The following is a 14,672-nucleotide window of genomic DNA, read 5'->3' on the forward strand; positions in this document are numbered from 1 at the left end:
GCATGTATCTCCATATTTAAAAGAAAGATGCCTCTTCTGTGAATTGTAAGGATAAAATTCTCAGAAATTGAACACTGGCCTTCATATGAATTCAGTGGTTTCAATCTAGTGCCTTTGCCAAGTGTGTGGGACTGAAATAGCCCTTTACAGCGAGCAGAGCCAGTATGGACAGTAGTGTCTAACAGCATACAGTGGGTGTCTAACAGGCACAGAAGTGGGTGTGAGCATAATCTTACTGCAGAAAAATCCGTCTTGTAGAATGCCACTCCTGGTGCCTTTCTGTTTCCACTTCTACGCATTCTTTAGAGGTCTGTCAGAGGCAATTATGATTGGCTGCCCTATGTTTATCAAATATATATGTATGGTGTGGGACAAGCTCTAGGGGGTGGAAAAAGCAAGTGCCTTCAGCTGTGCAGCAATACTCTTACCTTAGCTATTTTCTAATGAAGCAGATCATATCTCTGAAGGGAAGTAATCAACTGTTGGCATGAAAAGGTCTGTGTGACAGGTCTGGAAGTGACTTAATTGCATCTAGTATTGCTTTGTAGGACAGTTTATGTTGTTGGATTAAAAAAAGTCTCTTGAGATAGTTCCAAGGCAGAAGGACTTAAAAAAGCATCTCTCTGAAGCCCAAAGAGCGCATGTCAAATGTACCAGACTGCTGCTTGTGTGGGATTTTTTCAAGACTCTTGAGAGATGGAGTGTTATTTAAGTATTTGTTTAGAGGAATGTGTACTCCTGCAGGAGAAATATCCATGCCCAGCGGTGTTGCTATCAGTCTTGTTTACTTTACTCGAACTCATAAAATCTATAGAGAAATTAGTGGCTGAGGAGAGAATTAGAAACTAATGTTCAGCATTATCCTGCAATTTTATGTATTTATTTCTTAAAGTGATTTGTAGCATCTTATGATCAGGCAAGCTTCAATGGGAATAACTGATTCCCTGTTGGCGTGAAGAAAGGGACAATACTGAAGAATGACTGGATAAGGATACATGCAAAGATAAGGAAAACTTGCCTAAAATGTAATCCTTTAACTATGTTCCAGTAGTTTCCCATGGTGCATGTTGTGGTTAACATTTGCTTAATTCTTTTGCTTTTGTAAAAGCCTTTTGAGAAGAGGATTGGGAATAAAATTAAAAGCAAGAACATGATTTTTTAGAATCAAAGTCTTTTTGTCATTTAGTCATTCTGCAGTGTGACCAATCCATTTTGCAATCATCAACTTGCCATATGTATGTATATCAAGTGAAACTGGTAATTTCTCAGTAACTTGTAAAATGCTTGAGAGTTATCTGAGCTCCCGTGGACTCTGTGGGTGTGGAGACATCTTGCCGGTTGCAGCAAGGGATGCTGACAGATGCCAACCAAAGCAGCAACATATGTGGGGAGAAAATTGCACTCCTACCTTAAAAAATTGTATTCTGACGTTAGTGTTCAGGCTGTTGGAGTAATGCAACAAAGCTCAAGTTGAGCTTGGTCTGGTTACAGTGGCTACAACTCCTTATGTGCCTTCTGTGAGGCTCAGACTCCCTTTAAATCCTCTTCAGAGATGAGAGCTGATGAGTCTCAGTCTAAATATCCATGCCACATCACCTTTAAAGTTGTGTTTTGATGCCTGAGAGACAGGGGCATCTGTAAGGGTTAACTCAAGCTGTAAAGCACTGCCTAATTTTTACAGATGGTGTGAGTGCAAGAGAGAACCTCAGACTGGCTTGGCAGTGCACAGAGATAACTTTACATAATTCCCTGCAGATGTTGCTGCAGAATGGTTTTAATAATGAATTGTGAAGTCAAGCTCAACTCCAGCATAGAGGGAGAACTCAAAATAAATGCAGTTTTGTTCTGTGTTTCAAAAGCAAGTTTTCTAACAATATTTCTATGATGCTCTGGGTTGGGAAAGATGGCTGGAGAGGGGACAAGAGATTGTTTGCAGGAAGCCAGGGCTATAATGGCGCAAACTAAGACCAGTCTGGCTAATTTGTCTGCAAATCATGAACACCTATGAACCTGGGGGGGGGGGGAAGGGGTGGTGGTACCAAATGGCAGCTGCCCAAAGCTTCTAATGAGAGGATGGCACAGAGCAAGTACTTCATGATCAGTTGGGCAGAGTTCTGCAGTTTGTGGATGCCATGCAGGGGCTGTGTTGAGAAACTTGTCTGCACTGCTGCCATTTTCTGCTAGGAGTCAATTCTTGCAATATGCTGTAGTTTCCTTTCTGGAAGGTTATGGCTTGGATGTGCCGTCATAATTCAAGTTTTGGTCTCATAAGGGGGGTGTGCTGCCTTTGCAGTGTCTGCTCGGCTGCTCTAAGACCTTGCACATCTTGCTTGTGAGTATCCATTTGTGACTTCTCTGTTGCCAGGGTGTGTTGCTGAAAGTTTCTCAGTCTTCTCAGTTGTTTGGGTTGTTTAAGTAAAACACACCTTTTTTCTGTAGATGTGCTATTTCAACGAGCTACATTAAAGCCTTTCTTTTGTCTTTTTGAGAAACAAGCTTGAAATGGGAGAAGAGAATTTCAGAGTTGGGGCTATTTTTTCCTGAAGTTGGACAGATGCTGCTGATTTCTCAGTAGTTGTGGAGATCTCTCATTTATGCTTTATCCTTGCACAGAGTTTATAAAGGAAACCTTTAGAAAGAAATGATAACTTTCATGAGTTCTGTGGTGATTAAAAGCTTTAGCCTTAGTCATTGCTTGAAGAATCAAAGCAGCTTAAAACCTCAGCTGGACTCTTATATGCTCTGTCTGCACATGGCACTGGATTTGGTTGAGTTACTTGTCTGTAACGTAGCTCAAATGTGACTTGATCTCCAGCTGTTACACTGGAGCCTGTTCACAAGATCAGAGTCATGAGTTTTCCTTGCTGAGGGCTTTCAGGAGCTAGGAATGGCAGTAGGGAGGCATGGTGATGTGAGGGAGGCATATGCGCAAGTGCATACCTAGGCATGAGGGCGAGGGGTATTCTCTTGGCAGGGAGCCCTTTTGGATGGAGGCTCAGCTACTCTGTGGCCCCAAACACAAGACCTAAACTCAGCTCTGTGGCCACTGTGCAGCTCAAGGAGCCAAACCAAAGGAGCTGTATTGTGAAATGGGCTAGCACTGGGTTGGCGTCAAACAAGTGTGATCCAGCTCTCCGAAGAAGTTTTTACCATGGTTTGAATTTGGCCCAAAGGTACATTTTTTAAGTTAGGCAAGTCCTTTCTGCGATTGTGCTTAATTTCTTTCTGAGGAAGAGTTTACGTAAACTATTCCAGGCTAATTGATATCAGCTGAAAGCCAGCTTCTCACATTTTGTGCCTAATTATAACTGTATGTTAACTGTGTTTGCTACCCGTGTCGATACGTTAGTAGTGAAATAAGGAACAACCACGAAGACGTGTTTTTGAAACGGTCTGGCAGATCCTGCATGTTCGCTGCTGTGGGCTTCGTGGCAGGAGAACCCACCTCCTGCTGAGGGAGAATAACTAAATTTAAACTTTCCAACCATGAGCCTTGTGAAGCAAAGTTTCCAAACCTCTGCTGGGCCAGAAGATGGAAATCCATGTCTGAGTTTGGAGAGTAAATAAATAGAGCTGCCTAGGAGCTGCACGGAGGCAAGTGAGGGGTTATTGTTTGGGGCACATTATCTCCCACCCACATGCCCCAGGGAGCAAAACAGGGTTTGTAACTACTGTTCTCTGGTAAAATCTTCCATGACAGGATTTGGCATGAACTTGGGTGACTTTGAGCATGAACACTTGAGCATTGTTTCAGGAGGGTGGTTTTTTTCTTTAAAGACAGTTGCATGTGGCATGGCAGCAGAGCCCAGCCCAGGACCTTCTCTTCCCCCTCGCTGGGCTCAGGCTGTGGCATCCCAGCTGTGGGAGAGCTGAGTGGCTATCACCCAGCTCAGGGCTTTGCCCCTCCATAAACTAACCAGTGTTCATGCCCATCTATTCACAGACCAAGATGGTGCCTTTGCTTATCACAGGCAGGCTTGGGAGTCTTCTGTGAAATTTGGTGTGTTTATGACAGCCATTAAAGTCTTTAAACTGTTTTGAGGTGCATGTACAGAAATAGCTGTTTTCCCAACTCCCTTTGGGGAGTCTGGAAGACTGGTATTGGACAAAAGTTTGCATTGTCCTGACAAAGCAGCTTGTGTTTTTGGAGGGAAACTGGGAGATTACAGAAAACAACAGAAGTGGTTTGCTTACCTGTTAGACTTTTTATTGTCCTGTTATCTTAACCTGGACCTTGTCTGAATGGAGGAGAATCTAGCTGTGTTCGTATCTGAGAGCAGGAAGTTCTTGGCTGAGTGAGTCTACATCAAAAGTAGCAGAGGATTCCATAAATCAGTGTAACCAAGCAAGAAAAGAGGCAAGGATGGTTGTGGTTGGAATGTATTTAGTCTGAAGTTGGTTTGCCTATAATTTTATTCATCCATCCACAGATATGACTGAAAGGTTATATCCCTATAGCTGGTGAATACTTAACATTTTTATAGATAGTGGTAAAAATTTGGATGTTCAGGTGGGAAGACAAATAACTGGCACTCGTTACCTGAAGTCACATTTCAGTTAGCTTTTTCTCTCCTATTTCTGTTCTGGCAGTACTTTTCCAGCTTCCCAAGGTATTGAATTCAGGTCATGTTTTTTAAACACCAGCTGTGGTTACAAGTGCTCTTGAAGCACTTTTGTATCCTATTCTGAAATCTCTGCCCTTCTACTGAAGTGTTTCCTATTTCCATCATTTGACTTCTGTAATGCTTCGTATTAGGATTTGGGCAGCATTTGTGCTGTTTCAGGTATGTTCACACATACATATATTCACATACTAAGTGTTTTGATACTGTAGATGTACGTGTACATGTGGCAAGACCAGCTTGGAAAAACTGAATTACAGAACTTGAATCAAAGTTGTTGTGGTTGGACTTTGAGTTTCTTAAAATAAATTGTCATTTGCTCCGTTTCACCCGTTTTTTACCACTGGGAGAGTATCTGATAGAAATGGTACAATAGGACTAAAGCCCTTCTCATTCTAGGAAGCTCCTGACACTGCCATCTTCTTGGTAGCAATTTACTGTTCTTGCTCCTCTTAATGTTGACTTCTTTAATTTCTTTTTGTAGGTTGGTGGTTTGTGAGCACAGCAGAGGAGCAGGGATGGGTCCCTGCTACATACTTGGAATCCCAAAATGGAACCAGAGATGACTCTGACATCAACACATCTAAATTTGGGGAAGGTATGGAAAGCTTTTTGTTATCAAGGAGAAATAGGTATTCACTTGCTCTATGCTTTTTTCCCTCAGAGGAAAACTTGGAAAACTCTTGCTGCCACTTATGGCTATTAATCCAGTGCAGTAACCTCTTCTCCCATCTTGTATCAGTAAATAAATTGTTGCAGAAGAAATTGGAGTGAAGTATTATGTCTGTAATCTCTTTGTGACCAGCTTGGACAATGAGTGTGACGAAAGGTTCAAAAGATGAAATGATGCTCATTATAATACCCTTAAAAAGTAGACAAACAACTTATTTGCAAGTCCAAGCAGTTTGTTCTGGTAGTGTCCATGGAAGGAGAGAACTTGCATGACTTGTTTGCAGAAATTACACAAGCGAGAGCTTCTAATTGGAAGAAGATGCATGATAGAGCCACAGACCATTGAAAGGAGTGAGATTTAACTTCAGTTGTTCTTTCTCGTAACTTTTTTTTTTTAATTAATCTTTGAAACTAGTTTTACTGCTGTTTGCTGTGGTCTGTGGTTGTGTGGAAAGGTAATTTTATTTGGTGTGGTCTCATTCTGTTAAAAGTGAGATGCCATTTGTCATGATATGCATTTAGCTGCACTGCTTTTTTTTTTTCTTTTTACTAAATATGCTTAATTCAGGTTCCAGAGATGGAATAGTACAGCCTCACATATTCCTTAGTTCCATTATGAAAGACTAACCACATCTTAACGGAATTCTCATGTAGCAACTGTGTACAAAGGACACTTTTATTATTATTTACTCTATTCTAATGAATGTCTTGCTAAATCTAGGTGCTCTTGACGTTACACTTATGTAAAATGTATGTGGAAACTCAGCTGACCTTTCCTTAGCACAGGCAGGAGGCTTAGAGATGTGTTGGGGTGACCATCTGCCCATTAAGAGAGCACACAGGCAAAACATAACTGTGCTGGGCCCCAGGGATGACATCTGTGGCTTATTGAAATCTCTTTCTCTGTAACTCATTTTTCCCTGCTCAAATCTACCCATATCCTGGGTCACTTAGGGTTTAGAGACAGACTGGCTGTAGACTGGTAGGCCAGGAACCAGTCTGGTATGATGCAACATCCCAGCGGATGCAAAAGCAGTTAGTAAAGTTTCCTTGTTAGTAAAGAACAAAAACTTGCTGCTCTCGTCTGCAAGCATTGAAGAATGCCTCGTCTGTTGGTCTGTAGCTTCCTCCCTTTTCCTGACTCTTAAACAAGGTGCATGCTTGACAGCTTTATTGCTTAAACTGCTTTTATTTCAAGCTCTCCTTCACCTTTCGTGTTGCCCTCTGGAGTGTACTCTGCACAGGGATTTGCCACAGAGCAGTCTATCCCGGATAGTGGCAAATCCATCAAATGTTCCTTATCTCTTTCCTCTCGGTCTCTTTTAATCCGTTACACTGCTCTCTTCAACTGTGGTCAGCAGTCCTGCTCCCTGCCTTACTCCAAATCCAGATATGCTGAAACCTGAGACTGTTCTTCCCTTTCTGTTCAGTTCCACCTCAGTGACAAATCTAATTGCATTACCTCCACAGCTGCCTAGATGTGCCTCAGGTTTTGCTTGCTTTGCAGTAACTTTGGTTTATGTTATTAACCATATAAACTGAGACTTCTTGTGTTCGTTGTTTTTCCCCCTCCAGTTCTTCTTTGCTTGGGCTATTCTTGTCCATATAATTGTTTCATAAGTGAGGAAAGAATGACTCAGGTTCACTCTCTTTAAGAAAGTGTATAAAAGTGAACCTACTTAGACAGAAAACTTGCCAACTCTCTCTCAGTAGGCAGGAGAAGCGGGCTCTGATATAACTGAGGAGGAAGGCACTTTAAGTGGATTAAGTGCCCTAGCCCCTAAATTTAGAGTTCATACAAGTTTCAGAGTGAATTTGAAAGCGCAGCAACACTCATGTAGGAGCTTTCTGTATCAGACTCTTGGTCCTCCCCGTTTGCACGGGCGGGCCTGGAACAAGACCACAATCCAGGCAGACCCAGAATTCTGCTCTGCTGTGGCAGGTGCTTGTACAGATAAGGAGGTGCTGAACACAGATTATTAATTCTGCCTCTACATAGCAGTAATATTTTCATATGTCTCTGTTTAAATAATCTGTTCCCTGAGAAAGACAGAAGTGTTTCCTCCCTGCATCTGAGCCTACACAACATCTTTTGTCAGGATGAAGGCAGACAGCTGACTGCTACCTGGGCCAGTGTTTAGACCAACACCATCTTGCAAGGGTTGGAAAACATTCAGAAAGCAATCTAAAGAAACATTCAGCAGCTACAGGAGCTGATAAAGTAAACATGTTAAAATACTCTCTGGAAAGGTTTAGACACTTGTTGATAAACAACCTTTTTGGTGACTAACTGTGGCATGACCAACCAAGTCTAAGTCTGGGATCAAATGGCAAAATTCAATATCATTGAGGAGTAAAAAACTCTGACTTGCACAAAAGCATCATTGTGATATGAGGGCTGTCACTGGGGATAGTTGTATGTTATGAGGACACAGTGTGGTGGATCTGTGTGACCCACTGTTTTTAAGGGGTGCTCCTGGATGACCAAATCCTCCGAAGTCCCAGTGTGAGCAATTAGCGAGGTGACTGCTCTGTGCTGACACCTGCAGCTAGTTTCTACACCTTCTGGACCCCTCCTTTCTGCAAGCTTTTATGTTCAATATCTTTCATCTCCTCCTTTCTTGTTCAGAAATCTCCTACTGCAGTCAGCCTTACTGTGAAGTTAACTTCTCTCTCTGCTATAATCTGTGTGTCTAGTGAGGTGTCCTGTGTTGCCTCTTGTGTAGAATGTGTGTAACTGGCAGTCTAATGTCCTGTTGATTTGGAGAAAGTCACCAGGTTAAACCCTCTCATCTTCTGTCCCACCATGGGCTTCCAAGAGGATCACCAATTTCCATTAGCCAAAACCACAGTAATCTATGAATTTGATATTCAGCTCCTCTGAAAATTTGTGGTTGTTTTTTGACAGCATAGGACTAAAGGGGAAGTACAGAGCACACAAACTAGATATTGTGTCTGTTCAACACTGCACCTCTGCTTAGGGTGACACGGAGAGGTTTAGGCCTTACAGCAAAGATGAGAAATTGAGGAGAGTGAGCTGGGTGCAGAAGTCTGTCTAAGCCCCTGACAGAGGGGTTTATCCCCTGATAAAGGACAGAAAGTCAAAAGCCACTTTTTAGTAAAGTTTGGGGTTTTTTTGTTTGGTTGGTTTTTGGTTGTGTTTTTTTTTTTTTTTTGTTCAGCTAATGACTCCCCAATCAATTTTGCTGTGCCTGAGTGTCTACAGAACATAGTTCTAGAAGACAATGGTGTCTACTCCATGATGAGACACTTAAGAAAATTGGGGGCAAACATTTTACACAATGGTGTTTAGAAGACTAGTGTTCTACTCCAGTGTAACGGTATATTCCCTAAATAAGTGCACATAAGAAGAATTGAGTGATAATTAATGATGTGATATCAGAATTTATGAACAGCTTCCCAGCATCACTAGTAAAATGATTGTGTTTGGACTTCAGCTGTCGCTGATGTGCAATATTTTGCATTGCTTTGTGGCAGCATCAAGCACCCCTGCAGTAGTTGCCAAATTAGCATGGAAGCCCTTGAGTGGAAAACCAGAAGTGTTTGTCTATGTCTCTGTGCCAGTCCAATGGGTCCTGTACAGGCAGAAGAAGGAACTGAGTACAGATCTAAGTCCAGAAAACAAGTGGTGTCCTCTGTGCACAGCTGCTCTCACAATGCCATTTCCATAAGTGTTTTGTCTTTGTTTATAGTTTAAGCATAAATTATTGTTTCAGTGTGTAGCTAATACTCAGTCCTGGCTTGTTAGCTTCTTGAGCCTGCTTGATAATTACAAGGTTAGGATTTTCCTGACATTTGTAATCTGTATATTAGAAGTTTTAATCATGAGAATTAGCTGTGGCAGTGATTGCGAGTCACGTCTTGCAAGCAAGGTGACATCAGACACTTTTCCCTTGGGTTCCATTCCTGAGTGCTGCTGTTATAAGGGAACTCACATAAGAAAAGCTTTTTTTCTTTTTTTGGGATTTGTTTATGGTGTGATGATTTTGCTTAGAGAGGATTAGAACCCTGTTGGATTTGATGTTGTATGCAATAGAGTGAATTCCCCAGAGATAATGCAGCCAAATTAGGAGATGCAACTGCCACTGCACCCTCCTTGGACAAGTCGTATAGTTGTTTTGCGGGGTGTATATTTTTTTTTGGCTTTCTGGGCTTCGTTTTTGAGAAAAGCCAATAGCAAGAGTTGCAATTTGTTACAGTTCTGCATGGTTCATGTTACTCAGGCTCAAGAAGATAACTTGTTCCACTGTACTGTATAAACTAAAAACATCTGCATCCTGCCTAATCCATTTCCACTAACAAGACCAGTGCTTGTTAATGCCATGTTTTGTTTTTATTCCTCATCCCTCCATTTTTTTTTCTTCTTTTTTTTTTTTCCTTTGTTTTGTCTCCATCCATGTTCCAAACTAGTTTCTAAGCGACGCAAGGCTCACCTGAGACGCCTGGACCGGCGATGGACGCTGGGCGGGATAGTCAACAGGCAGCAGAGTCGAGGTGAATTAATAGTTTCCTATGGCACCGGCCACTGAGGGTGCTCCAAAAGCCATACTGCAGCTTTCGCTGTTGTGTGTTGGGATCTGCATATTTGGCACTCTGGTAGAGAGAAGCTCCAGAGTTCAGATGTGGATTTCAGCTTGAGGGTATCTTGGAGCCAGGATTAGGCACCCTGGGAGCTGGAGGCCTAAGTAGCCAAGGGTAACTCTGCAGTCTGATTCTTCGTTCTGTTGGGAAGCTCACATCTGTTGTGGTTTAACTTTGGGCATATTTGTACTCAGTCTTTCCTACCTCAATAAGCACAAGTGGTACTTTCAGGGCCATTAAAATGGGTCGAATGCCAAAAAACCATGGTAAGAGATGTGCACACTGGAAAAGTGCATAGTGGTGTGGAAAGATGAAAATCATTCCAGTTTTAGTCCCCTCTCTTCCTTGCAAGCAGTCCTTGATACTAAAGAGAGAGTTCAGAATTTTGGGAGGTTTTGGTATCATTTCTAGGTGTTCTGAATACTATCAGTAGCAGCATTTTAATTTTTTTTTTCTAACTTTCACTGATCTAACAGTGAGCATGGCAGGGTGAGGGGAACACCTTGTCTTTAGGTGAAGCTGTGTTTGTAAAGCCTTCCAAACCAAGTACTTCTCCAGTGCATGTGAGTCATCTTTCCCAGAGTAAAGGAGGTACCCCTTTCTATCTCCCCCTCCACTTGAAAACGGATCCAAATGTAGTATTTGTTGCACTTTAAAAAGGAAAGGTGCAGGACAAAGCACATTCGCACCTCTGTGTAACTTTCAGATGACCTTCCTGAGGGCATGGATCCAAATGTAAGCACCGGAGATAATTCCCAGTTGAGGAAAAGGTGCCTTTTCCTGTTAAGGAGAGAATGTACTTTTAAAGTAGCAAATTTACCTTCTGGATTTGATGATGGTTCTACGTGCAGTCTCATATGTCTCAAGCGCACACAGCTTTTCAGTGACCCTTTAACTTTGTTTCAAATTATTATTGAGGAAACCAAAACAGCAAGAGCAGTGTTCTTCCTACCGTAGCTTGACCCTGCAGCAACTGGAACTACCTTCAAAAGATGAAGTCTTGCTTCTCAGCCACCAAATACACCCTGAAGGCACCAATGCTGGCTTATGAAAAAGAAGTTGTGCTTATTTCTGTACCCCAAGAGTTTGGGAGCTACTTATTTTGCTTTGTCAAACTCTGCCAGATGCTTCCTGGCAATTTATCCGGGATAATTTGTGGGAATCAGTTTTCTAAACAATTTGTTTACTGTTGTCAACAAATACATCCTTTCATATTCATACAATATTGCAAACAAAGCTCCATAAAATATTGAGACAGCATGACCAGTCCCTTAGCATAGTCAGCTGGTAAGACTCAAGAACCTAAGTTGCATTCCCAAGTTTTCACTCTTGCATTCTGATGCCCACCATCTGTGTGCAACTTCTCCAGACCTGCCCTCTGACCAGTGTCAGTGTCTTCCTTGGCAGTTTTCCCCACCACAGGCTCCCCTAATCTCTTCCATTCCTGCTTTTTTCTTGCTTCATAACAGTTTCTTCCCTATTAGGCCCAAAAAGTGCTGGGGTTTTTTGAGTGTGTTGGAGAATATGTGCTTTAACTCAAACTAAATCTTAGCACTTGAACTTGTCACAAACTGTGGCATTCTGTGATTCCGTCCAAGGTTTGGGGCACCCTCTTTGGCTGAGCTGCTTCTGTAAGGTCTCTTCAATGCATTTCAGCCACAAATAGCCAGGCTGGCTAAAAGTAAGTTGTTTAATCTCACTAGAAATAGTAGGTTAGGGAGCTCTTACAAGAGCAGGTTCATTGGGAGTAAAGAAAGTGATTTGAATGTTTGGGCACAGGTTGGAGACAGCAGCTTCGTCCTCTGGCATAGCTGTAGCCTGTACAGACATTTACGCCTTTCAAACTGCAGTTGTTGAAAGTATGAGTCTCTCTGGGTGTCCAGCCTGCTGTTTCCTAACAGAGCACAGTTTATATGAGGTCAGGAGATATTTTCTCCCTTCTTTCCCTCCCATTCCAGCCCAAAAGACTTCCAACAAGGCCAAATTTGGGTGGGTTTGCAGGGAAATGACAGAATGCATGAAGTGTATGCACTCACCCCCCTGCCAACCTTCAAGTCCCTGCTCCGAAGTGCAGAAGAACTAGAGCTGTTAGAACAAGAGGTTGCCAGAATTCTTTAATACAAGCAAAACAGCTTCCCCTCCCCCACTTGGCCTCTTCCTTGGAAATAAACTCAATTAAACATTTTGGCTGAAATTCTTCCCACCCAGCGATATTCTGCTTGAGATAGTCCCTGCTGTTGGGTTAGTTCCGAGAGTTCACTGGAGTTTAAAAGCAAGCTGTAAAGGATGCTTCCCTTTATATTTACACTTGGGTACCACTAATTAGCATTTTTATCAACTAGGTCTGTGATAGAATCATTTTAAGGCCAGAACTGAAGGAATTAAGCATTGTTTCTGAAGGCCAGGATTTTCTAAGTAACTTGGTTATTAAAAACACTGGAAAAGCCTGAGTGCAGAAAGGAAGGATGTTTGCTTCCCTGTTACAGACTGCCTAATGGAGGAGAATTACTAGGAGAAGCATATGACTTATTTATTTCTATTCTTTACAAAGTCATTTGAAGAGGCTAAGCACCTCTGAACTTCAGATATTTGGAAGCAATGTTACTGGGTCTGTGAATAAGAAACATGAAAGACAAATTATTGAATATCATGGTAGTACTCCTTTTTTTTAAAGCTAAAAAAAAACTGCAAAGAGAACAGCTGTAGTCTGTTTCTACAAAGAGAAACAGATGACTTTTGTTGCTGAACTTTTCTCTTTAAAATGGTCTGTGGTGTGCCCAGATCTAAGAGATTACATTGGTTTATGTTTCTTATGTAGTTGCAAAGCTTGCATTTTTTTGATGATAAATGTTTTTAAATGTGGTACATTTTCTAAACTTTTTCCTATACATTATGTGAAACTCCAGTAATACAAATACAGGTTGTGAGAAGCCTGAAAGTTTATAGTTTTCCTCGGTCTTGACACTCGTTAGACCTGCAAGCTGCAGAGTTCATGTTTTGTACTGGGTTAAATAGTAATTCTAAATATGGATTTTTTTTTTTTTGGAACTTCCCCTGGCAGGGAACTTGGGATTTTTTTACAGGCTAATTTAATGGAAAGTCATTTGTGCTTTTACAGTTTGATTGGTAAAACTGGGGATTTACATGCCTGTCTTTTATGACAGATATCTGACATAAGTTTTTGCTGCTTTGTTTTGTGCCCATCCTGTTACAATGCAGAAAAGTACTTTAAATTATTCATACCAACAATATAGCGACATATGGGCTGAATTTTCTGCCAAATGAGCCTATTATTTAAGAGTAGCTCCCAGTACAAGGAATAAACTATTCATTGAAAGAGTTAAAGTTAGAACTTGGAACCTATAGCTCTTCCAACTGCTTGCCTATCTTAGGGAGAGCGAGAGCAGGACATTGATGGAGAGAGCTGGACACTGTGTAAAGAGTAGGCAGCCATGTAACCCAGTGGTTTTGATAATTGAACTCTATCTTGAGTTGGTCTTGATACTGAAACCTCATGTCCTAGCCCAGGTGGGTGGTTCTGCAGCCAATTTCAGAACTGTGAAAAGAACACTTGATCAGTACTGGTAATCCAACCTGCCTTGGTCTGCTTGTACACTCTTACCCTTTCCTGCATCTCACAAGAGCTGTTCTGCCCTCTTTGACAGCCCCCTCATTACCCATGGGACTTCTCCCTTTGTTTTCACTCTTTTCCTGTTTGTCCTTGATGCTGATGAAACGTTTCTCACTCACAGAAAGGCTGTGAGTGACATTGCTGTGTTAAATCAAACCAGCACAGAGCAGCTTCAGACTTAGTTTGTTCTTTCCTTTGGTTGGTTTTTTTTCCTCCCTCTGTTCTCCAAGGAAAGTAGTAAATGTTTATTGCCTCTTGCTGGTTGAAGAAAGAGCACGCGCAATACTAAACTGTTTAAAAGAAATGTCATTATTGTTCTTTTCTATCTGTTGACATAAGGTTTTCTGTTATTTCAAACAAAAACGGTAGTGGTGGGGGGGAAGGACAAAGGCTGAAGAGCTCCTGTCTGCAGATGAACAGATTTGATAACCGTGGACAGTTATTTTCTCTGCTGCATATTTAGGCAAGTAAAACAAAGACCATGTTGAATTAATGCTCTCTGGAACAGGGAGACTTTTTCCAGAAGCAGGTCTGACAAAGGGGGGGTGGAGCGGAGGAGTGGGGGAGGGCGAGTGCAGACTGCTGACTGAGGGGAAAGTATTTTGAAAGAAAATTCTTCTGTGGTTTGGAAGATGTAGGTTTGGGGCTGTTGCATTTTGCTGAGAAATCATTAATTGGCTAATTTCTAGACCAGTTCCCCCCTACCCCCACCCCTGCTGGCATATCAAACAAGGATGGGGTCACGGAAAGTTGGGGGCATGTACAAGCACCAGCTGAGCAAAGGAAATTACTCCCTTATTTGGTTGGTTCCTGAAGTGCTGCAGATAACTTCTACACTTTCTAATGGAGAATGGAGGCAGAAAAGAGCAAACGTACAAAAAAGAGGTGAAGGAGAGGCATGTGAAATGGGGTGCTCAGAATGTGGAAGCAGAAATGGCCATTTGCCTGGGAAAGATGACACTGATTATGCAGGGCTGGAAATGTGCATGGTATTTAAGCTGTTTCAAGACAAGGCTCCTGTCCCAGATAGTTTACAGCCTAAACAAAGAGAAGGAGATCTGTGTATCAAAGGAACCTGGGCAAGTGGCAATTTGGCACGCATCTTATTGGGACCAAAGGGGTATTCACAGTGAAAAATGATACTT

The 14,672-nt window shown here is 41.9% G+C and overlaps 1 protein-coding gene across 6 annotated transcripts in view; it reads left to right on the top strand.

The window, feature by feature from the left end:
- Window positions 1-14,672, top strand: part of SH3PXD2A (SH3 and PX domains 2A) — a 258,461-nt gene that overhangs the window by 214,497 nt on the left and 29,292 nt on the right. For 5 of the 6 annotated variants that reach the window (XM_051800684.1, XM_051800685.1, XM_051800689.1 and 2 more), the window contains 2 exons: window positions 5,107-5,220; window positions 9,726-9,809. In XM_051800684.1, coding sequence (XP_051656644.1) covers window positions 5,107-5,220; window positions 9,726-9,809 — 198 coding nt within the window. The remainder of the gene's footprint in view (window positions 1-5,106; window positions 5,221-9,725; window positions 9,810-14,672) is intronic. The other variant, XM_051800686.1, reaches the window with a different exon arrangement.

The sequence above is a fragment of the Manacus candei genome, unplaced genomic scaffold, assembly GCF_025592945.1.
Source record: "Manacus candei isolate 608988 ecotype Guabito, Panama unplaced genomic scaffold, ASM2559294v1 h1tg000050l, whole genome shotgun sequence".
In the NCBI taxonomy this organism is placed as follows: Eukaryota; Metazoa; Chordata; class Aves; order Passeriformes; family Pipridae; genus Manacus; species Manacus candei.